Consider the following 24204-nt stretch of genomic DNA (forward strand, 5'->3'; position numbering starts at 1 on the left):
AATGGAATGGAATAGAATAGAATAGAATAGAATAGAATAGAATAGAATAGAATAGAATAGAATAGAATAGAATAGAATAGAATAGAAATAATGAAGTGGAGTGGAGAGGAGTGGAGTGGAGTGGGGAATACAATGGAATAGAATAGAATGGAATAGAGTGGAATGGAATGGAAGAGAAGAGAAGAGAATGGAATGGAATAGAATAGAATAGAATAAATGCAATGGAGAATGGAATAAAATAGAACACAATAGAATAGATGTAATGGAATAGAATTGAACAGAATAGAATAGAATAGAGAATGGAATAGAATAGAATAGAATAGAATAGAATAAATGGAATGGAATAGAATAGAATAAATGGAATGGAATAGAATAGAACAGAACAGAACAGAAGTTGGAAGGGACCTTGTAGGTCATTTAATCCAACGCCCTGCCCAGGCAGGAGACCCTACACCATTTCTGACAGACGGTAGTCCAGTCTCTTCTTGATGCAATGTCCATATTGCGAACTTGAGTTATATTTGGACAAGCAAATGTCTCCTGAGTTGCATTGTTGATCAGGCTCTTCCAACGGGCTAGGTGTAGTTGAGTCCATCCACTTATGGGTCATCCTCCTTTTCCTTCCACCTTTCCTAGCGTTAAAGCTTTCTCCAGAGTGCTGAGTCCTTGCATGGATTAACTGAGTTGATTGTATGGCCTCAAGTCGGTGTTGACTCTTAAGGGTCACGTAGAGAATCTATGACCGCCCTTTAATCTGATTTCTTAGGTCTTCCAATAGTGCCTCACCGTGGCATGAAAGTGCCACATACAAGAAGCTTGAAAACCTATGTGGGGAAACCTGGTTAGGATAGGGATGAAAGACCACCAGGAACAACTCCCATCCATGTAAACTAAACTGGAACTTCAAAAACAATATCTATCTATCTGTCTGTCTGCCTGCCTGCCTGCCTGCCTCTCTCTCTCTCTCTCTCTCTCTCTCTCTCTCTCTCTCTCTCTCTCTCTCTCTCTCTATCTATCATCTATCTATCTATCATCTATCTATCTATCTATCTATCTATCTATCTATCTATCTATCTATCTATCTATCTATCTATCTATCTATCTAATCTCCAAAAGAAGACAAAGTGGCCAAGAAAACTACATTTCCGTCCAAAGAATCCAGTTCTATTGAAGGGCCCTTTCCCCTTTGAAACTACAGTTCCCAGAATGCAAGTGTCGGGAGAGACCGCCCGTTGCGAGCCCTGACTTCCGGCTCTTCCTTTCGATTGCCTGGAGGCTTGCAACGGCCGCGGCTTCGTCACGCCGGAAGAGGCGGGGCCGTGCCCAGCGTTGCCAGGCGCCGAGCAGGGCCGGCCTCGGTGGGCAGGAGCGGCCAAGGCGCGCAGTTTGCGCTCGTTGGAAGCCGGGAGGCGGCCTGGGAAGCCTCGGTGAGGGAGCCGCGGAGGCTGCGGGCCTGTCTGGGGCGGGATTGTCGGGGGTCTGGTCTGCACAGAGCAAAAGTGGGGGGTGGGGGGGTGGGATTCATTTAAGCTGCATATAAGGTGCAGCTTCGCTTAATGTTAGGCTTAAATTGGGGCTGTATACATGTTAATATTAACATGTATATGATTCTCAGCTTAGCTTATTAAACTGTATGTAAGTATTTAAGCTTTGCTTCATGTGAGGCTGTAGTTGAACTGCGCTTAATGTTAACAAGCAGCATTAAATTTAAAGTGTGTATATATGTGTGTGTATGTATGTACGTGTATATATGTATGTAAGGGACGCGGTGGCTCAGTGGGTTAGGACGCTGAGCTTGTCGATCAGAAGGTCAGCAGTTTGGCGGGTCGAATCCCGAGTGCCGCGTAACAGAGTGAGCGCCCGTTACGCGTCCCAGCTTCTGCCAACCTAGCAGTTTGAAAGCATGTAAAAATGCAAGTAGAAAAATAGGGACCACTTCGGTGGGAAGGTAACAGCGTTCCGTGCGCCTTTGGCGTCTAGTCATGCCGGCCACATGACCACGGAGACGTCCTCGGACAAGCGCTGGCTCTTCGGCTTTGAAACGGAGATGAGCACCGGCCCCTAGAGTTGGAAACGACTAGCACGCGTGTGCGGGGGAACACGTTAAGCTAATGTTAAACCGTACTTCATTTTTAATAGGGCTTTTTTTGTCATAGAACGCTCAGAACGGAGTTCCGGTACCTTTTTTGGATGGAACTTTGTCTGGTAAGCAAGGCGGGTTGTATGACATGTGTGAGTTCTGGCACCTTTTTCTTTTACAAAAAAAGCACTGATTTTTAACCTTCATTTTGACTTAAGCTTTATTTGGCTTTGGTTGAAATGAGGGCTCACCCACCCCCAACAGGTATTTGTAACTGGGAGGACCCCGTTTATTCAGCTTATTTCCTCCACACACACCCCGCATCTTCAAACTATTCTGGAAACCACCCCCAGCCCTGATTTAAAGATGCCATAGATATGTGTGTGCGTGTGTTTATCAGAAAGGATTTATACTTCGGATAAATGCCTGACTTGTCAGCCGGAGACATTAGTAAAAACAAGATCCAAAATCTTTAAGAATAAGGATCCACCCGATCGTGGATCTTTAAAGATCAATGTGAAGAGACTAGATTCATAATTTAGGAATAAAAGTGGCGGGAGGGGGGAATAGGACAGGTGCCGGGGAACCTCCTAAATTTTGTACTTATTGTATAACAGGGAACAGTACCATCATCTTGGTTAAGGGTACATTTATTTTTTAAGTCTCTTTTTTTTAGTAAGCAAACGCGTTAGAACCCATTTTTACAATCAGAAACATGTTCTGTAAGATCAGATTTTAACTCTGCCAGTGGAAGAATGGTGAATCCTGTAGTTTTGCTCGATACAATATAATCATTGCTGTCTTGATTTTGGTTGCGGAGCTATTGTTTTTCCGTCTCAATTTCCATAACAATTGTAGAGCTCTGTTGCAGAGATCTTTCAGTTGGCAGTGCAATTTTCCAGGCCAGCAGTAACAACAGAGACAGATTAACCAGGGAATTGTAGGTAGAGGGACAGTTATTGTTGAATACAGTATATGCTGAGTTGTTATTTGCAAATGAAGGTTTTTTTCTCTCTCTCTCTCTCATTCTACAGCCCAACTGCATTTTAAGATGGAGGAATATGAGAAATTCTGCAAGAAGCACCTGGCTAGGATTCAAGGAGAGTTTATGGAGAACGGAGTGCCTTCTGTTTTTCAGCCCAGAAACGTATCCCTTATTCGATTTAATGGGGTCCCCGTACTTTCTCCTCTGGTAAGTTGGCTTAATTATGTCCATGGACACCTTGCTGTGTGTACATTGTGACTCTTCTGCCTTGCTTTTTTTCTTATTTTTGGAGCAAATAATTTTTTCTCCTCTTCCATTAAAAAAAAAATTAAGAATCCTTAAGGATGTGCCCTGAGGAAATCTTTAGTAGTCCTTTACCAGAGCCCATTTCTTGCTTTTTGTGAGGGCTGGGCCAAAACTGTTTGCTTTTTATTTAGTGTCTTTTTTTTCCAAATTTCTCAAAATGTGAATTCCTGGCTTCATTGCAATTGCATTGAGAAAACTTTGGGTCTGGCTTCGATGCTTGGTATCTTTGCTTGTGTGTGTGTGTGGGGGGGGGTCTTTTTCCTGAAGCTCTACAATCTTAATACTACTAATAAGAATAATAAAGTTGGAAGGGACCTTGGAGGTCATCTAGTCCAACCCCCTGCTCAGGCAGGAAACCCTATACCATTTCAGACAAATGGCTGTCCAGTTTTTTCTTTAAAACTTCCAGTGATGGAGCACCCACAACTTCTGGAGGCAAGCTGTTCCACTGGTTAATTGTCCTCTTTAATTCTAGGTTGCTTCTCTCCTTGGTTAGTTTCCATCCGTTGCTTCTTGTCTTGCCTTCAGGTGCTTTAGAGAATAGCTTGACTCCCTCTTCTTTGGGGCAGCCCCTGAGGTATTGGAAGACTGCTATCATGTCACCCCTGGTCCTTCATTAAACTAAACAATATCCAATTCCAGCAACCATTCCTGATATGTTTTAGCCTCCAGTCCCCGATCATCTTGGTTGCTCTTCTCTGCACTCTTCTCTATAATCTTACTCACTTGTAACTCCACCCCTTCCCCCCGCCATGTACTGTTTCTAGGGGCACTGGCTGAATTGATAAAAAACCCCTCCCTTTTTATGATCCTAAATCAATGAAATTTAATAAAGCATAAGCTGGTGTTAGTCCAAAATGTACTTCCTCCCCAAAAAAAAAGGCAACTGGACTTTCTTGATTTTTCTTTTTTTCCTTTGGAAACGTTTCGGTTCTCACCCAAGAAGTTTCTGCAGTTATTTTGAGGCTCTCCACTGATCTGAGCCCGGGAGTAATAAGATGGCCATAATAATTGTGACTCCCTTGCTTTTACAGCTGACTCCGGAGAAGAAGAAAGAACTTGAGCAAGACAGGCAGAAAGCTCTGGATCTAGAACGCTGGCGACAGAATTCGAAGCAGAGGATTTTGCTGACCCGCGTTGAAGAAATAGTGGCCAACGTACAGGTGAGTTTGAAACATTTATATTTTTTTTATAGTTGGGGAAGCTGTCTTATCTGCAGCATATTTGGAAGAGAACAGGCGCCCGTGCCCTTTCGCTCTCCAGGAGCAATATCTCTATTTTTACATCTAATCACGTAATTAAATTGCGTGAAATAATCCATAATCGACAATGAAAGTAAGATTTCAGGATGGCAACTGGACAAGGCGTTCTAACTTAGCCCAGTCAACGATAGGCTGATTATACTGAATACTGAGCGTGTCCCAGACTGGAACAAGGGATTTGATTTGATTTGATTTCCCTCCCAGCTACAGATTATATTACCGGTAGGTACCTTTTCAGACTGGCCTGTTTCCCAGGATTATTCCTGTAGGGATTTTGCTTTGTAGGGATAATGTCGGGAGAAGCTCGCAGAGAGAAAAAAAGCGAAACATAAGTGCTGGGTGGACGTGATGAATGAATGAATAAAATGACAGCGTCTGTTCAAAGGTTGTTTTCTTGGAGATGTTTCATTACCCAACTAGGCAACATCATCAGTACTAGGGAAGAGGGGGGTTTGTGGACAAGAAGAGGAGGAGGAGGACAACAACGACAATTGTGGGGTCCTTGGTGCTCTCTGAGCTTGGTTATTTTCTTGCAGATGTTTCATTCATTACATAACTAGCTAACATCATCACTGCTAGTCTGTGTGTGTGTGTGTGTTTGTGTGTGTGTGTGTGTGTGTGTGTGTGTGTGTGTGTGTAGGTCAAGATTCATTCTTTCATATATTTTAATGGGATAAAGGATCTGGGTGCACCCGTAAACACCCCTGGCAGATTTATTGGAGCATAACCTTTAGGTAACCCAAGTTTGCTTTTGCTAAATGCAGAATTTGGGCACTTTTGATCTGGAACAAATCTGACAGCTAGTGTTGACATTTCCTATTTATTGTGTTGACTGTAACAAACCAACGTAAATAGGCAGAGGGGCCTGTCCCTCCCTCCCTCTCACAAAGTCTGTGTATTTTTGTTGACACCGTTACTATTGTAATTCAAAGAGACCTGTGTGGTAACTGGAAGTGGTGAATGCTTGGTGAATGCAGGAGGCAAGTGGACTTCAGCCAAACAATGCAGCTTTGTTGCTTTAAAGGGGCCGACTTGTTAGCTCAGCTTGTTTGGCTGGAGTGATAACAGGAGCCCAGACATGCCCCATTCAATGTCTTGCTGTTTTGACTAGTGTGCCCTTGGCAACGATTACCTAGCCTGGGATTCAGAAGATACGGCAAGAGCGTGTTGAGAATACAGTAATAGTCACTTACAGTTCTTCTACACGGTGTGTATTTTTAACCGTGCCGTGGCTTGCAGGCAATTAATGGTCTTGTTTTAAAGAGTTGCCTGCAACTGAACAGCAGTTGGCTGATTAACTTGATGCTCTTTGTACTTTTTTTTAAAAAACAAACCCTTTTAAAAATTGTGACAGATCAAATTGAGAGCCAAGTATGGTGTAGCGGCTAAGGTAGTGGCCTAAAAACTAAGAGCCTGTGAGTTCTAGTTCTGCCTTAGCCATGAAACCTTGCTCAGTAAACGTGGGCAGTCATTCTCTCTCACCCCAGCCCAGCCCAGCTCACAGGGTTGTTGTGAAGGAAATAGAGGACAGAGCATTAGGCCTGTTCACCGCCTTGAGTTACTTATGAAGTAATAAAGATGGGATTAAAAAAAATCTGATGGATAAAAATAAAAGCTGTAGGATTAGGGTTAGGTTGCTACTTCGGCCAAAAATTTGCATTTCGTCTGTAAATCAACTGATCAGTTGATCTCTCTTTCAGGAACGGTTACAATCCTGTTTCTAATCACTGTGGATTTTTTTTATTTTTCTTTTAGTTTTTAAAGTTACTTGCTATGCATTACACACATTTATTAGTCTGCCCAGCTCTGTAAAGATTTGGAGCGCTGTGCAATAAAATCAGTCTTAAAAGGCAATTAAAAACCCAAAGGTTTGTAGGAATGGGACGGCTTGAGTGGGTAAACAGGATGACCATCTCAATTACTTACAGTATAACTTTTATATTTTGGGAGGGAGGGACGCGGTGGCTCAGTGGGTTAGGACGCTGAGCTTGTCGATCAGATGGTCGGCAGTTTGGCGGGTCGAATCCCGAGTGCCGCGTAGCAGAGTGAGCGCCTGTTACTCCTCCCAGCTTCTGCCAACCTAGCAGTTTGAAAGCACGTCAAAATGCAAGTAGAAACATAGGGACCACTCCGGTGGGAAGGTAACAGCGTTCCGTGCGCCGCTGGCGTCCAGTCATGCCGGCCACATGACCACGGAGACGTCCTCGGACAAGCGCTGGCTCTTCGGCTTTGAAACGGAGATGAGCACTGGCCCCTAGAGTCAGAAACGACTAGCACGCATGTGCGGGGGAACCTTTACCTTTACTAATTTTTTTAACCGAGTACTTTAAATCAATTTTTTTTAACCCTGACAGATGAAAAAGATGTCCAGCCAAAGCGATTTAGATCAGTCTGAGAAAGAGAATATTCAATTGGATTTAGAATCGGGACTATCGGACGACTCTGCGAGAGAACCCTGCAGCGTTTTGCCAAATTCCGCCGCTTTCGCTGAATGCCTCGAGCCTAAACAGACCCCTGATGTCAAGCCGACAGATAGACGGGCTGCCTCAAACTGGAATGCTTTGGAAGGAACAGAACAATTTATCCCTCCTAATCCTGCGGGAACTTCCAGCGATCATTCGGAAAAGAGAATCGGCTCAGAAGCTCCGTTTCCCAGTCTTCCGGGCAGCTCTCCTTCAGACGAGATTGCCAAGAAGATGGATTCCATTGAACCCGGGCTAGGTGCTGGGGAAGGTCCCGACCCATACATCATGAGTCTTCAGAACCTCTTAAAAAAATCCAGGGAGTACATTCAGAGAGAACAAACGCGACGCAGCCTGCGAAGCAGTTCCAAGAGGAACGGCAACGGAAGCCACCCGGATAAAGAAAACAGCGCCGTTCAAATGAACGAGTTGGGGAAAGAGAGAGGAAACTTGACAGGCAGGAATACTCCGGTTGCAGCAGCGGAGAAGTTCAGCCATATCAAGCCCGGTGCTCCTCAGCCTTCCTCGATCTCTAAAACTCTTCCCAGCGGAGCGGCCTCACCCAGTTTTTCTAAAGTCGATATCCCGATGAGGTCCGGAACGCCTCCCGTTCTGGACTCAGATTCGGATGAAGAATTCAAAAGCCTCTCTCTCTTCGGGAAGGACAGCATCCTCCGGAGCTTCACCGGGTCTTACTCGAAACTTCCCAGTCTTGAGCCAAGTCTGAGCCCCAAGATGCACCGGAGACGCCCTAGGCCCTCTTCCGTAGGGCACATTGTCATCACCAACCCCGTGAACGCCTACGAGTTGAGTCCCCAAAGAAAGGGGAGGGCTGCGGAGGTGATCGTTCAGGATGCCCGAGAGAGGCCGACGGCTTCCGATCCAGTGCCACAGCTCTCTGCGGATCTCGTCCCCATGGGTCCCTGCAAAGCTCAGGCGTCTGACAACTCAGATACCTTCAAGGATGAACTGGTGGTCGGCAAATTCGACGCAGTGGGTCCACTTCCAGCCCATCAGCAAGACGGCGGACCCTTCCTGGCCCATCCCACAATAGAGGGAGGACCGACGTTAGAAAATAGAACCTCATCAAGCAGCTCCCTTGCAGATCTCGGCCCCCAGGAGCTGAGCCCTGCCCCGTTGACCCAGAAGCCAGCCAAGGCCGAGAGCTTGCCGGACAAAGTCAAGGGTGGCGTGGCCACGGAACTCAACAAATCCTACGACGTGGCGCGCCCGTCGCCCTTGCTGATGCAGATGCAGAGTAGGCCGCCTCTTGATACCCCGGAGGTGACTCTTGGGAAGGAGCAGGTTTTGGAAAACGGGTTGGAAAAAGTGAAACGTAAACTCGAGCTGGAGGGGGACGCAGTGCAGAAGGAAAACACGCCCTGGGTTGCGTCTGCAGAAATTGACCTGCCAGAGAGGCGACGGCCGCACGATCAGAGGTATCCGGGCAGAGCTGCGCTTGAGCTCAAGAACAAAACGCCAGCACCAGGTCTGGGAGGTAAGAAAATAAGACAGTGCACAGGCGGTCCTTGACTTCACGGTGGTTTGTTTGGCAACTGTACAAAGTTACAGTGGCGCTGGGAAAAGTGACCGACCACCAGCATGCGCCCTTACAACATCGCAACAACCCCGTGGTCATGTGATCAAAATTCGGGTGCTTGGCAGCCAGCAGAGAGAGAGAGAGAAATTGTGAAAAATGAGATTAGAGCACCCAATTGGCTTTTATGCGTAAGGTGGTACTAGAACTCACCCTCTCCTGGTGATGGACTTAATTGTCACCCAACCGGCTTTCATGCCTAAGGGGGGGGGACTAGAACTCACCGTCTCCTGGTGACTGACTCAATGTCACCCAACCAGCTTTCATGCGTAAGGCGGTACTAGAACTCATCTTCTCCTGGTGATTGACTCAATGTCACCCAACCAGCTTTCATGCCTAAGGGGGACTAGAACTCACCGTCTCCTGGTGATTGACACAGTCACCCAACCGGCTTTCATGCGTAAGGCGGGACTAGAACTCACCGTCTCCTGGTGATTGACTCAATGTCACCCAATTGGCTTTCATGTGTAAGGCGGGACTAGAACTCACCATCTCCTGGTGATTGACACAGTGTCACCCAACCGGCTTTCATGTGTAAGGTGGGACTAGAACTCACCGTCTCCTGGTGATTGACACAGTGTCACCCAACCAGCTTTCATGGCTAAGGCGGGACTAGAACTCACCGTCTCCTGGTGATTGACACAGTGTCACCCAACCGGCTTTCATGCCTAAGGGGGACTAGAACTTATCATCTCCTGGTGATTAACTCAATGTTACCCAACCAGCTTTCATGCGTAAGGCAGTACTACAACTCACCGTCTCCTGGTGATTGACACAGTGTCACCCAACCGGCTTTCAGGCCTAAGGGGGACTACAACTCACCATCTCCTGGTGATTAGCTCAAGGTCAGCCAGCCGGCTTTCAGCCCTAAGGCGAGACTAGAACTCTCCTGCTTTCTCGTCTGCTGCCCTAACCACTACTAGACCAAACTGGCTCTGAAGACTCCTGGGTTTGACAGGAATTGATTCTCTCTCCTCTGGGTGCTTTGCAGAGGAGGAGGAGGCATTAAGGCAGAAGATGCAGGCCCTTGCAGAGCTGAGGCAGAAGCTGGAAGAGCAACATGCCCAACAGTTGTCCTTGCTAATAGCCGAGCAGGAGCGGGAACAGGAGAGGCTCCAGAAGGTGAGAAGCGCCAAAGAAAACCCCTGGAGGGAGAGATCCTGGACCTTTCCCACTTTTGCCTGAAACCTGGATGTGCAGGGATTCTGACAGTGAAGAAAGGGTTGGGGTTGAAAAGCCGGGATAGGAATCTCATCACGAGCCTTCCCCAACCTGGTGCTCTCTGGATCTGTTGCAGGGCGACTCTCCCAGATTTCCCAGCTGAGGAACACTGGGAAGGGGGTCATTGCAACCCATCTGGAATGGCACACAGTAGGGCCAAAACCCGTATCTTGGAGTCGCGAAGAGAATGTCTTAATAAATTATCAGACTAGGTTTTAAAATCTAGGGCAGATTTGACTGCCGAAGGTTCAAAGGGAGACATCCTTAAAATCAAAATGGCCAGATGGGGAGAATGAAAAAGTCCCCCCCCCAACACACACACACCCTTTTGACTTTCCAAAAGAAAAAAAGGCAGGCTTTCATTTGCAAAACATTGTCCCCCAGACGTTGGTTGTCCCCTCAGTGTTCTGTACCAGCCTGCTACCGGCCCTGCAGATAAGGCAGGGACAACCCCTTTTACAAGAAGGCAAGAGGCTGGAACTAAGCCTGCCAAATTTATTAACATAAAAACATAAACAGAGCAAAGAGAGCAAACACGAACCATGAAACAGGAGCTTTTCAAGTGGTTGCCTTCAGCAAACCAGCCCTCCCACGCATTCCCCTTTTATACAGTTCAGGACGTGGCTTCTCTCTGCCTCCTTCCGAGGTGCCCCATTGTCTTCCTCTGTTTACTCCTGATTGACTGCCTCCTGCGTCGGGCGTCCTTGAACAGGGCCAGCTGTGGGTCATCTTCATCCACGCTGTCAAGCTCACACAGCTGGGTCTGCGTTGTGACCAGGTGGGAGGGGCCTGGCTGAGGGCTCTCATCAGCAAGCTCTCCAACCCCCTCAGCAACCTCTCCAACACCCCCCTCCTCCTCCTCCTCCTCTGAATCGTCTGACCCAACTGCCGAACCCACAGGCTGACCCTGAATCACAACACTCAGAAGGCTGGTTTTGTAACCCGCATCTCTTTGTTTTTCTTATAAACGGCCAGGAGATCGAAGATCAGGCCCGGAGATTAAAAGAAGAAAAAAACTCGGCTGAAAGTGGGACCCCTCCAATGAATATTGGCCGTGGTGTAGCTCTGGAGTGGAAAAAAATCACTGATAGTAACCTGTTGGAGTCTGTGCTGAATCGCGTTGAGGCTGCCCATAGCGCCAACCTGGAGAATGAGGGTAAAAGCAGAAGCCGTGCGTAGTGATTTGTGTATGTAGCCCAGGGTGAATAAAACATGGAAGAACAGGCCCTTCGCGTTAGATTGAAGTTTCCTGTGTTTTCCTGGGTTGACCATCTCGAATTAAGTATTAAAAGCCACAGAAATTCTCCGTTCCCTTTCTGTTTAATTCCTGAGAGACAGAACTGAACCTTGAGGCGACAGATAATCCTCTATTTACGACCAGTTGCTTAACAACCACCGTGTAGCCCTAACGACCGCGCCATTCACTTTACGACTGCCACATTCACTTGAACAGCTGCTGCCAAAAGGTCATAAAATCAGGCCTGGTCACAACCGTCAAGGACCTATGATTGTAATTGTGAGCCTAGTTACGGTTGTAAGTCGAGGTTTTCCTGTATTTCCATGATCCAGACAGCTGGAGTAATGATCATGAAACATTTTAGCTGGCATGAATGAGGAATAGCCTATAACCAATACCCGTTTATTTAGACTTGATACTCGTTTGCTTAATTATGACTTCGACTGTTAACAACTTTTCAAACCCAGATTTTGTGAACACTGGATCTCCATTCTACCTCTGGGAGCAGCCAGCAAGTGTAAAACCAGTTTTGATATCCAGGTCTATTAGCCGGAGTAAAATGAGGTGGTCTCAGGTAAGGAGTTAAAGAGAAATGTTGGTTAAAAAAAATCCTAGAGGAATTAATATTAACATTTTAGTGGCACAAGTCGCTATTTGGTCGTTCCTGTTTTATTAGTGTGGAAATTTGGTACCCCATTTTTTTTATTAATGCATGTTATTTATGCTAATAGTGTGGGAATTTGGTATCCCATTTTTTAAATGCTTGTTATTTATGCTAATATTAATGTGGGAATTTGGTATCCCATTTTTTTATTAATACTTGTTTATGCTAATGTTAGTGTGGGAATTTGGTATCCCGTTTTTTTATTAATACTTGTTATTTATGCTAATATTAGTGTGGATGTTTGGTATCCCATTTTTTTATTAATACTTGTTTATGCTAATATTGGTGTGGGAATTTGGTATCCCATTTTCAGGAAATGCATATAACAAGCCATAGCGTCCAGCTGATATAATGGAGACTCCAGCGTGTATTAACTCTGCATTTTTAAGGCGGTTAAATGCAAGCTAATGGGTGACATACCCTTGTGGTTACCTGATTTTAACCTTTCCTCTGGAAGGTGTACAGTCCTGCCATGACAAGGAAATTCAACAAGATCTCTGCTCTAGCCAAGGGATTTTTAACCAGAAGACTCTTGCAAACAGAGAAGCTGAAGCAACTTAGACAAACAGTCCACGTAAGGAACCATCTGCATAGGCTCTCTGGCTGTGAATGTGCACGTACACATAATTAAAATGCAGAATGCTTCCCCCCTCCCCCCCCAGCTCTTCCTTTCTCTGCACCAGTTGCTCCTCTAGAAACTTGAATTGTCTGCAGAAACCCGAGGCCATTCTCCTTCCTTATCTCTGCTGCCCAGATGTTGCCTCTGAAGCTCTCGTTTTTCTTCTACCTTCCCGTCCTGTGTATTGGTTGCAGTAAAGGTTATATTATATCTTATGCTATCTTGTCTGTCCTGTTCTGTCTTGTCTTGTCTTGTCTTAACTTATGATCCTGTCCTGTCCTGTCCTATCCTACCCTACCCTATCCTATCCTATCCTATCCCCATCATAAAAATAGTTTAAAAATTGTATCCAGTCATGTGGGTACCTCATCATAGAACTATCACTCTACTTATTGGTAGGACCAAAATTCCAGGCCCAACTATAGTCATAGGTCTACCTATACCATCATTCTTGCCGCTGGCCGCAGTGACTCCAAAAGCTGGAATCAAACGAAAATCAATTTTTCATCTTGTCCAGTTCGGCTTCCAAGGGATTGTGTTATTAGAGGCCTACCTGACGGCCTCTTCAGCGCCACCCTGTTCCTAATCAATTTCCCCCTGAAAAATGAATTATTTGGCAGATATTCCCTTTGGAGGACCTTTCCTGCTTTCCTTGAAGCAACCGTCGCCTCGGTGGCTTGGCATTTGAATTCGCTGTGAGAAGAATTGTGTCTTTGTGGGACAAATGGTGTATACGTGCATGCTTTTTGTAGGATACGATGGAGTTCATCAAAAACTTCCAATCGGAAGCGCTGTCGAGGAGAGGAAACCTCCCAACTCAGGATGCCAATCTCCAAGAAAGAGTGGTCGCTCAGGTAGGGGGTTAGCAACTAAAAATCAGTCACGGGTAGTTTATTAAAAGATACATATGAGTGTTTCTGGGGGCGGGGGTCCAAGAAATATTGCGATTTCTTTGGGGCTGCCATGAAAGTCAGACTCATTTTTTTTCCTGAAATTCACAGAAAATTCATCCCCCCCCTCGCCATCCAATCTTACGTGGTATCTTGGTGTTTCTTGTGAATATTATCAGAGCAAGATTTGTAGCATTTGAAGTTTAGTTTATGTTTGTTGTTGTTTTGTTTTTTTGTAGCTGCAGGCAGCCCTGTACGATATTCATGATATTTTCTTCAAAATGGAAGGGTCGGAAAGGATGAGCATCTTGCGTCAAGATCGAGAAATCCGCAAAGAGAAAATGCTTCGGCAGCTGGTGCGTTGGTGGCCGCCCGTCACTTAACTGTGCTCGTTCTACGCAGTAACCTCTGGGTTTTTTTTCCTTTGGGACTTTGAAAAGCCGCCATGCTGGTTTTCAATACAAGTTGGTCCCCAACACGCATGATCGCAGCTTGTTCTAACTGTAATTTAGGCGAGGTTATTATTATTTTTTTGTTCAGCGTAATATCCCCCCAAATTGCCTTGCGATAAAACTAACGTCTCTAATTGTTGGGTGTGTAGGACAAAGCCAAGTCCCCAAGAGACAGAGTGACCCTTTCTACAGCTACGCAGAAGTCTCTTGATAGAAAGAAGTACATAAAGTACGTGGCGGAAACGGTAACACAACCGTGCAAGCAGCACACAGAGATGTTGTAGATGTGTTGGCAAAGTGCTTGTGTGTTTTTAAGGGTTTGTCAATTGGTGTCAAAAAGTGGGAATCTTGGTTTCGAATCAGGGGTGTCCGACCTCGGCAACTGTAAGATCTGTGGACTTCACCTCCCAGAATTCCCCAACCAGCCATGTCTGAAAGTGCTCAGAATCTTGTCTTTTTCTAAAGCGATGGGTACATCCTGCTTGCACATCGGTTTGGCAACTTGCCCCGTTAAGTTTGTAGTTTTCAACATAACAAGCAACGAGAATCCTATGCTTGTTTATAATATCTTACAAGAAGACAATCTTGTCTTCCCCTGAACTCTATTTTCATGTGCTCCTTTTCTCTAATAGGGCTGCTGAAATGGGAATCCCGAATAAAAAAACAATTGGAAAGCAAAAGATGTTTGAAAACAGGTTTGTAACATTTTAAGTAGTATTGCACTAATACCACCCTCACCATCCGAACTCAGTCTAAACAGCTGGCTAATTGTGCAACCAACAACAACAATAATAACAACAACACCATCGGCATTGACAAATTCGCCATTAGTCAATTGCGAAAGGCGGCCTTACTGGGAACTGCTTCCATCCTGCGACGAGATCTGTAATACCATCCAACATCCACATCTGCCTATCCCAGGTCCTTGGCAAGGACTCGATAGGTAGACAAAAATGCCAAATCCAGTCTGAACATCTGGCTGACTGCGATGATCAATAATAATAATAATAATAATAATAATACCATTGGCATTGACAAATTCGCCATTAGTCAGTTGCGAAAGGCGGCCTTACTGGGAACTGCTTCCATCCTGCGACGAGATCTGTAATACCATCCAACATCCACATCTGCCTATCCCAGGTCCTTGGCAAGGACTCGATAGGTAGACAAAAATGCCAAATCCAGTCTGAACATCTGGCTGACTGCGATGATCAATAATAATAATAATAATAATAATAATAATAATAATAATAATAATACCATTGGCATTGACAAATTCGTCATTAGTCAGTTGCAAAAGGCGGCGTTACTAGGAACTGCTTCCATCCTGCGACAAGATTTATAATACCATCAAACATCCACATATGCCTATCCCAGGTCCTTGGTAAGGACTCGATAGGTAGACAAAAATGCCAAATCCAGTCTGAACATCTGGCTGACTGCGATGATTAATAATAATAATCATAATCATAATACCATGGGCATTGACAAATTCGCCATTAGTCAATTGCGAAAGGTGACCTTACTAGGAACTGCTTCCATCCTGTGATGATATCTGTAATACAATCAAACATCCACATCTGCCTATCCCAGGTCCTTGGTAAGGTCTCGATAGGTAGACAAAAATGCCAAATCCAGTCTGAACATCTGGCTGACTGTCCAATGATCTATAATAATAATTGCTTGGATCTGCATATATACCACTAATCGTCACGTTATTGTGAACCGATAATAAAAACTTGTATGCTCCCAGTTTCCAATAACTCTTTGAAGTGCTTACAACAATTTCATTTGTTTTATTTGTCCCTTGCTTCCCCCCCCCCCCCATTCCATCCTGAATTTTCTAGCAGTTTTCATCCCTCTCTTTCTCCTGCTGTTCTATCAGAAAGGCAGCCGGTACTACTGCAGAATCAAAATGTTATTTCTCCTGCAGAGTTCTTCAGCCCAACCAGGGTCAAAATGCTCCTATCCAAAGGCTGCTGTCCAGACAAGGGTAAGAAAGAAACTCTCGTACACGGGTGTCGGGGGGGGGGGGGGGAATAGCCTTTTGCCTTGGATGCAGGTGACTTATTGCCTCCTTTTATGTTCAATCAGAACCTCTAAGGCCTCAGGGAAAAGGGCTGAGCAAAATAAAAAGAAGCCCTCAGATGGCAGAGGGCCTAGCAAGGCCCCTTCAGGTGTGTACGCAGAACTGGGTGCTGGGATCTCTCACGTTAAAAAAAAAAGAAAAAAAAGAGATGTTTTCCGCAGAAGAAGCTTAAGCAGCAGATGTTTCCTTTTGGTGCAACAGCTGTGCTCTAACCGCGCTGTACTAACCCTCACTGGAAATGGAACACAACAACAAAATGCCAAAGTTGTGATCACCGGTTGCATGAAGGGGCAACCCAGTTTCGCTCAAGACCACCGCAGCAGGCTTCCTCCGAGCAAAGCTTCAGAAACTGAGCAGATGGCATTTTTTTTTTTAGTTGTGTTTCATTTGTGGAATAACACCAGGTGCCTGAGTGTTGGGGTGGCGTTGTTGTTTTTGTGTGTGTCTGTGTCTTGTGTCTTAACTAAAACTTCCTGGCTGGAAGACTAACCTGTCTCTCACCTGATTGTGCATGTTTTGTGCCTCATGCATACATCCTATGTATGTCATGTGATGAGGGGAAATGTCTGGCCTTTGGAAGATCTTGGATGCTAATTGGGCTGTGCATGCGGAACTTCCCTTTTGGTGCGATCGCGAAGGGTTTCCGAAAGCTAACGTGAATTTAGGAAAAAAGGCAGGAAGGGTTTACAGGCGGTCATTGAGTTACAACCACCGTTTGTTTAGTGGCCGTTGGAAGTTATAACGGCATTGCAAAACGTGGCTTACGACCATTTTCCACACAGCCATCGTAGCATCCCCTTGGTCACGTGGTCAGAATTCAGCCACTTGTACTTATGTACTTATGACTGTTGCGGTGGCCCAAGGGGGTCACGTGATCCCCTTTTTGTGACCACCCGACGAGCCAAAAGTCAGTGGGGAAGCCAGACTCCTTTAACTACTGTGTGACTGGCTGAACAGCTACAGGGACTCGCTTAATGACGGTGGCAAGGAAGTTTGTAAAATGGGGCAAAGCTCATTTAACAGCTGTTGCTTGCCAGCGGGAATTTTGCACCCAACTGTGGTTGTAATTCGAGGACTACCTATATCTGCTTCTGAAAATAGCCTTGCTTGCTTATTCTTCTTAGCCTGAGGTTGGAAAAAAAAAATAAAAAAAGATATATGAGTTGCCCTCCTTAGATGACCACGGCAACCTGCCCATGATCCTCAGAAGACCTGGTACCTCAGGGAAATTCTTTGACCTTAATGACTACCAGTTCTATGGAAGGAAGGAAGCACGTTTCATAATTAGAACCAAACCTTCTCCTTGAAAAGGTCCCCTCCCCACTAGATACTCTTCACGGCCTCCAGAAATTAGATCAGGGGTCTTGAAACTTGGCCCTTTTATGACTCGTGGACTTCAACTCCCAGAATTCCTCAGTTGGCCATTTTGATGAAACCTCAGGCTTAGATCCAGACCAGGGGTCTTCAGACTTGGCCCTTTTATGACTCGTGGAGTTCAACTCCCAGAATTCGTCAGTTGGCCATCTTGATGAAACTGCAGGCTTAGATCCAGACCAGGGGTCTTCAAACTTGGCCCTTTGATGACTTGTGGACTTCAACTTGGGCCTGGCTGAGGAATTCTGGGAGTTGAAGTCCACAAGTCATCAAAGGGCCAAGTTTGAAGACCCCTGAATTAGATCATCTTGAGAACGTTCTATGAAAGATCATAAGAGTTTGAGGCGCTTGTAGGGAGAGCCAGCCATGTCTGAGTCCCAAATGTACGAACTGCACATTTCAGCATCCGTAGAATGGAGTTAGTTCCAGCGATGCCTGTCTGTCCAGCAAAGTCTGTCTGTCTTCCTAGTCCTGCAAAATGTGGGTTCCAGGTATCTTCTGTGAATCCCAGTATAACCCATAGTAGCTCTGAAGATACTCAAGCCATGTCGGGCTTTGTCCATTGTGTTAAGTCAAAACGGTGATTGGTTTGGGCAGAGAGTGGGAAGTACTTTTTTGGGGTGGTTTTAGGGTGTTGGATGAACATGACCAATTCTGATTTATTTAAGAAGCCATGACTAACCACAGTCTGCAAATTAACTCACTATGAATCCAAGTTGTTTAAAGGTCAACCAACCCACCTTGCAGTGGTTTTACCTCTCTACCTTTTCCACAGCTTTCTTGCACCTCCCCACAGTTTGTCTAGAATTGTCACCATGATTTTTCTCCATCGTGAAGTGTTTTGACAAAATAGTTCGAAATCTGCTGACTACATATAGAATGTTAACGTGGGCCTGCTGAGTTTCTTCGAAGTTCAGGAATTTAAACCTCCCAAATCTGCTTAAGCTGAAAAACAGCTGTTTGTCGCCACTTCTCGTCGCTATCAGGGACGACCTTGATTTATTTCTATACGTAGTTTGACACTTAATGCTATTCTTCTACTAAGCTGCCCTTGAGAACAGAAGTTCCATTCGCACCTGCTTTAGAACTGCTTGCTTGTGACAAATGGCTGGCATGTTAAGCTAGTTACCTTTTAATAAACAAGAGGAAGTTAATTTCTGATTTTTTTTGCTTTCAGGAGTATCTGCAGGAAGAATCCCAAGAAAGAAGCCAAGTGTTGTGACAACCTAAGAAGGCAGCACTCCTTAGGCTAGGAAGTGGTGTAGCCTTGTCCTTCAACGTTCTCCAGATGTTCCTTCCGAAATGCAGGTCAATGACAGATCTGTACGTAATCCTGTTAAAGAGACTTAGAAGACTCTGGAAATACGAATGAATGAAGACGAAGGAAATAACCAATGAATGAAGGCAAAAGAAATATGAACGAAGGCGAAGGAAATATGAGCGAAGGAAAGTGAAGGGAAATATGAAGGCCTTGCAAAGGCAAGCCTTCCATTTGAGTTTTGGGTTTGAGGGCTTTGCTTACTCCCGCGAGTAGATGTTTCCATGGTTTTTTTTCAAGGATCTTTCTTAACCTGGGCTGCGTTGTTCAATTGTGCAGTAAATAACCCTGAAGTGTAGTTGTTTTAGACGTCCTACATTCCTGCTTCTCTCTCGTCATGCTTTGGGATGGTTCAAAGCAAAGGAAATTTTTGGTCTTGGCTCTCTGGATCGTTTCTAAAGGTGGTTGCACTGTTGTGTTGCACAAAACTTGGGCACTTCGGTCCTCTGGAAATCAGGAGGGTCCTGATGGCATTTATTGAACATATGTTTTAAGTTTTCAGCAATGATGCTGTTAATCAGAGGGTATAAATACTGTATCCACCGTCCTCCATTTTCTGGCTGTGGTCTTGTTTCTGAACATGCTGTGAGATCTCATTTAAAAGATGCTATCAAACTTGATTTTTGTACTAAGTGAACTAGAAATCTCTTTTAACAAATGATAGCAACTATTAGCTGGGCAGGGAAACTTATTTTGGTCAACATTTGCCTCATTTATCTTTATAAACAACATTTGAATAATGAAGGACCAGTGCTAATAGTAAGTTGAATCATCATTGTCCAACTTATATTAGCCCAATATTACTTAATATGGGACTAGTGGTAAATTAGACTAACATTGCCCGTCTCTTCTCTTTCAACGTATAAGATGAGATTAACCACAATCTTAAATTTCACAGAAAAGCTAGATGAACTAAACCATTTCAGAATACAAATTGTATTCATGTAAATATTGTTTTGGAAGCGCCGGGGGGGGGGGGAAGTCGAGTGGATTTTAGTGTGATTTTGACAGATTGAAACAAGACCATGTCGGGAAATAAATTGGTGTGCTGTTTTTTTAGCTTAATAGTGTTTTATCCCAGTAGCTTATTGAGTCACAATTAATGTCTAATGTTAATTTTACATGTTCACATTAATATATTTGCCTAGTGGTAGTGGCTTCAGATGTGGTGTCACTGAAATCATTACCAATTGAATTGAAAAATTAAGGTTCCGCTTAAAAAAATGGGGTTAACTTTATACGTGGGTACAGTTATTTAGACTAAGATGCTTATAAACTTACATGTATCTCCTAATGCTTTTATGACATCGTGCAATGTTTTAAAATCGCATTTGGGACTTGGGGGGGGGGCTGTCTTGATGCCAGTGTAAAAAAAAAAGTCAAGGATTATTGATAGAATGGTAATCCAAACTTGTTGGGTTATCCTGGATTATTGTAGACAAAAACCCAATACAGACGGATGAACAAATCAACAGTGTAAAATGTTAAGCAACATCCAGCCCCAGCCCCTGGATTTTTCATCCTGACTAAACCAGGATGTATAAGCAAGCCCCGACTTGATTACAAGCATTTGGTCAAACAAGCATCTGATTGGAATTTTGCACAAATGCTTTGTATTTGTGGGTTTTTAAAATCAGCTTCTATGCTTATTTTATCTGCTTATCTGAAGGGAGGTCTGAAATAGGAGTCATGGACAAGCCACAAATTGTGATGTAACCAATCATGGTTTTAAAGATTCCCCTTGGCTAATTTGAGCAGCATAATGCATGCTTTTTTCAAATAATTCACTGCGTGTTGGTTTTAAATCTATTTTCAGTGCTTCTGCCTGAGGTTCAGAAAATCTGAACTGAAGATTCACAAGCTGACTTAAAAATTGTGGATATTTATTACCTTGCATGTTAGACCACAGTTTACATGTTATGTCGATGCTAAAAATAATCTAATCTGTGTGCTGTGAAGTTAGCCATAGGCTGCATGTAAATAGAAGCATGTTTTTATCTACAAGTTCAGTAATTTAAATGAACCTTTTGATATTTTAAAACAGATTTTATTTATAAATTAACAGCCTGTGGTCTTCTATTTACAAGTGCCAGGATGCCTTTTTGTAACTTAAATGTTTCATATTTATTTATTCTTTGATATTTGTTTGCTTTTTTTTTGAGTGGAATGCCATGCTATTATAAGCCTTATTTTTTTATATTGGTTTTCACCTGTCCTTTTTTAAAATCTCCTTAAGTATATTACACAATTAAACTTTTTTTAAAAAAAAAAACCTCAAGTGTTCGTCTGTGTGCATATACACTTTCTTCCTCAACCCGTTTCTGCGATGCTAAGGATAATTTTGGACGATCCAAACCGTGCAGACTTCAGCTTTCCACTTTGTAACACCTTCACATCTAGGCTGTGGGACAGCGATCAGTCAGGGGACCCTGGAAAAAAAAGCTTTTTGCTTGCTGCTTATTTATTTTCTTCGGCTTGAAAGCAGAGATTCTGGAATCAAAATGCTTTTGGGACTGCCCTACAAGTTCCATCAGCCCCAGCCAAGCTGCAAGGATCCTACAGAGAGAGAGAGAAAAAAAACACAATTCTAGAAAGAGGCAAGGAGCGGAGGGGGGGGGAGGACACAAAGAATCCTAACAATTCTAACATTCAATTCCAACATTGCACCCAGTCACATCTGGCTGACTCTTAAGCTGTGGTTGTCGGGACAAGCCACCTTCAGCCGCTTGCATTGCAATGTCATGATTTTTGCAGGAAGCTTCCGAAGAGAGCTTTGCGGCTGTAATAATGCCGCTTGGGGAGGGGCGAAAGCCCTAATAAGCAGGCATATACATAGAATGAAGGCTACTGCTAAGCTTGTAAGCCGCCCTGAGTCTTCGGAGAAGGGCGGGATATAAATGGAATTTTAAAAAAAAAAACTCCCAGAATTCCCTTACTGGGAACTTCCCTGATTGGCTAGGGAATTCTGGGTGTCCAAGCTGCCAAGGTTGGGAAAAAAGGGCTTTAAAAGTTGAGCCCCCCTGCGGATAAGCCAACATAAGGCTCGGCCAAACCAGCATAAGCTAAGTATCAACAGAAGCATCCCTTCCTATTAAACCAGGGGTAGGCAACATGGGCTCTTTTATGACTCGTGGACTTCAACTCCCAGAATTCCTGAGCCAGCTGTGTTAAACCCTTCGCCCTCTCAGCTCCAAGCGGTCTCTCACCCCGCCCCTGGGTAGCCAAGGCAACCGGGCAAGCGCCCTTCTCCAACGTGGCCGCTCCGGCGTCGGGCGGCGCTAGCGGGCGGGGAGTCACGTGAGGGAACCAAGATGGCTGCCTTCCCCTGGTGAGAATCGCGGCGGGGAGGGGAGGGAAGGGAAGGAAGAAGCAGAAGGGGCCCTCAAAATAAAGGGGCCTCGGATTTCCCGCCTTTTTTTTAATCCTCCCCCTCCCTCAGAGGACATTTAGGCCTCAGGCTTGGCTGGGGAGGGGGCGCCGGGGTTTGAAAAGACGGCCCCTTCCGTGGTCCTCCTTAGAAGCGTCGGAATGACAGCTCCCATCATCCTCTGCAGATGCTGAGAAGGATGGACTTTGTCTTCCCGGGGTGGGTGGGTTGGAATTGTGGAATTGTGGCCTTAAGGCCCTCAGAGAGGCTTGGGCAGGTAGAAATCCAACAGGGATATCCTACTGTGACCTTGTTTCCTGGGGGGGGGTGTGTGTGTGAAATGAAGGACCCATCTGGGGAAAAAAGGAGAGGTTTTAAAAGGTTTTTTTATTTTTTAAAGAAAGAATTAAAAAAGGTTGATTCTGACGTTGCTATCTTTGACCAAGGGAAATTCCAGACCGAGGAAAACTACAGAAACCCCTTTTCGAATAAAAAATAAAAATAAAAGCCTATAGCTTAATTTGTTTTTTAAAGATGATTTGATTTTCATGTTGTCACACGAACGTGAAAACATTGCGCGGCGAGTGGTACTGTTTATATGACAATCGTTAAATGGCTGAAGTAAAGGTTTTAAGCAAATTACTCCAGAAGTATCAAAGTGTGATGAAAAGTTACATATTTGAGAAAATTCTAGACGTTTATATGTGCTGTCACTTCCCTTAATTATGCCGCAAAAGTAGGCTTCCAAAGGAAATGCGTGAGTGCGGAAATATTGCTGAAATATCTTTTATTTCACCAGTGATCAGGTCTTCACCAGGTCTTTACTTCCTAATTCAACTTATTACAGAGAGTGTATATATTTCAAATGTGACTGGCTTCACACTGACAAACTGTCTTACAGCTGACCACGTTGGTTGAATCCAGCCATTATGGTTTCTTCAATATACCAGCATTAAACATGAAGCTTACAGCAATGTGTCAGTCCAAAAATTAGCTTTTGGAAAGAAAGAACAATATTGTACATTCATTTCTTTCTAATGCCAGTTGGTGTCGCTGGTGATTCATCTTGGGACATAAATCTTCCTTCTCTTTTGTTAGTAAATGTTTTACAATTTGCAAAATGTCTGTGTTGAACTGACAAAAATGAATTATTTTTTTTTGCAGCTTGCCTTGAACATATAGATAAAAATTACTTTTATGAATTATGGTATATCTCAGGCTTGATCCTTCAGATGGTATTAGATTAGGCTTACCACCATTATGGTTGTCCCATGCTGGCTACAGTGATTGGAATTAGAGTTTGGTGAGTGGGGCTGCAAATAAATTTAATAAAGAATACATCTCTAGAAAAATCACTTGTTGCCACTCTGTGGATTTCTTCAGAATTCTTCTAAACATCTTATAGAAAATATTGTGGAATGGTGTGTGACCTTCAGCATACTGGTTTGAATACTTGACTCTGCTGAAACAGTCATGGATTAAAACTGACTTGCCAGATGTGATTTATGATTCCTTCATTTATTTTTCCCACAAATGAATCCTTGGCCATCACATTGGTGAAGCCATAACAGGGAATCGCATCCCCTTTTGCATTAGCAGAACATATAAGATTTTTCCATCCTATGAGTGGATCTGCTCATGAAAATACACATACACACATATATGTACATACATATACAGTATACAGTATACATGTATTTACTTTTGTCCTTCAGGCATGCAAGAATACGAAACTATGAGCGTGAATTGGAACCATGCAGACTGGAAGCTGTGTCTGTGGAATTTGGAGATTTCCACCCACTCAAACCCATTATGGTAGGTTTACCTGGTAATCTGCAGAAAACTTGACATTGCCATGTCGGTCTGCTTGGGTGGAATCTAGACTAACAATGTCATTTTCAAGTTGGATTAATAAATAAGCAAGACCTTTTTGGTTTGCCATACCTCCATAAAAAGGTCTGCTGATACCATCAGTATGACTTCAAATGAGGGAAATTAAATTCTATGCTATTTGCAGTAAACACTGGTGGTAGAATGTTTATAATTGCAGCAGATGGATCTACTCTTTAAGCTTGTTCAGAATTAGGCTTTGTGCAGCACTGAATATTCTGCTCCATTGTCTACTTAAGTAACTATTCCTTGCTCACAGAGTTGAACGTCTCAACCCAAAATAGACAAGAGCTGGTCTCTTACGCATGTTGGCCTAGTTCTTGGAATAAGTGCCATTTCCTTTGGAACAGGCCTGGAAAGGATTGGGCTGCAAACTTCTGACATATGCTAT

At 44.1% G+C, this 24204-nt stretch overlaps 2 protein-coding genes across 3 annotated transcripts in view; both read left to right on the forward strand.

Moving 5' to 3' along the window:
• The first annotated feature begins 1374 nt into the window (after nt 1-1374).
• Nucleotides 1375-20815, forward strand: CCP110 (centriolar coiled-coil protein 110). Of its 2 annotated transcripts, XM_083372759.1 has the most exons (15): nt 1375-1427; nt 3115-3272; nt 4406-4534; nt 6988-8593; nt 9684-9814; nt 10889-11084; nt 11618-11724; nt 12272-12388; nt 13186-13287; nt 13563-13679; nt 13925-14004; nt 14408-14470; nt 15709-15768; nt 15870-15952; nt 18416-20815. In XM_083372759.1, the coding sequence occupies exons 2-15, from the start codon at nt 3132-3134 to the stop codon at nt 18466-18468; spliced, it is 2985 nt and encodes a 994-aa protein (XP_083228885.1). In that variant the 5' UTR covers nt 1375-1427; nt 3115-3131; the 3' UTR covers nt 18469-20815. The 2 variants fall into 2 exon arrangements, with proteins under 2 accessions (XP_083228885.1, XP_083228886.1); XM_083372760.1 differs by lacking the exon at nt 1375-1427 and having other exon boundaries at nt 3121-3272; nt 10889-11069.
• Nucleotides 20816-21861: 1046 nt separating this feature from the next.
• The window catches only part of VPS35L (VPS35 endosomal protein sorting factor like), a 47511-nt gene continuing 45168 nt past the window's right edge, over nt 21862-24204 (forward strand). The window contains 2 exon segments of the mRNA XM_083372891.1: nt 21862-21884; nt 23639-23738. Of these exon segments, the coding sequence (XP_083229017.1) occupies nt 21868-21884; nt 23639-23738 (117 nt within the window). The 5' untranslated portion in view covers nt 21862-21867.

Source organism: Vipera ursinii (assembly GCF_947247035.1).
Source record: "Vipera ursinii genome assembly, chromosome: 13".
Taxonomy (NCBI): domain Eukaryota; kingdom Metazoa; phylum Chordata; class Lepidosauria; order Squamata; family Viperidae; genus Vipera; species Vipera ursinii.

Coding starts and splice junctions, on each gene's coding strand:
- CCP110 (XM_083372759.1), top strand. CDS start 3,132: ATGGAGGAATATGAGAAATTCTGCAAGAAGCACCTGGCTAGGATTCAA. Junction 4,535..6,987: donor AAATAGTGGCCAACGTACAG/GTGAGTTTGAAA, acceptor TAACCCTGACAG/ATGAAAAAGATGTCCAGCCA. Junction 15,769..15,869: donor AGGCTGCTGTCCAGACAAGG/GTAAGAAAGAAA, acceptor ATGTTCAATCAG/AACCTCTAAGGCCTCAGGGA.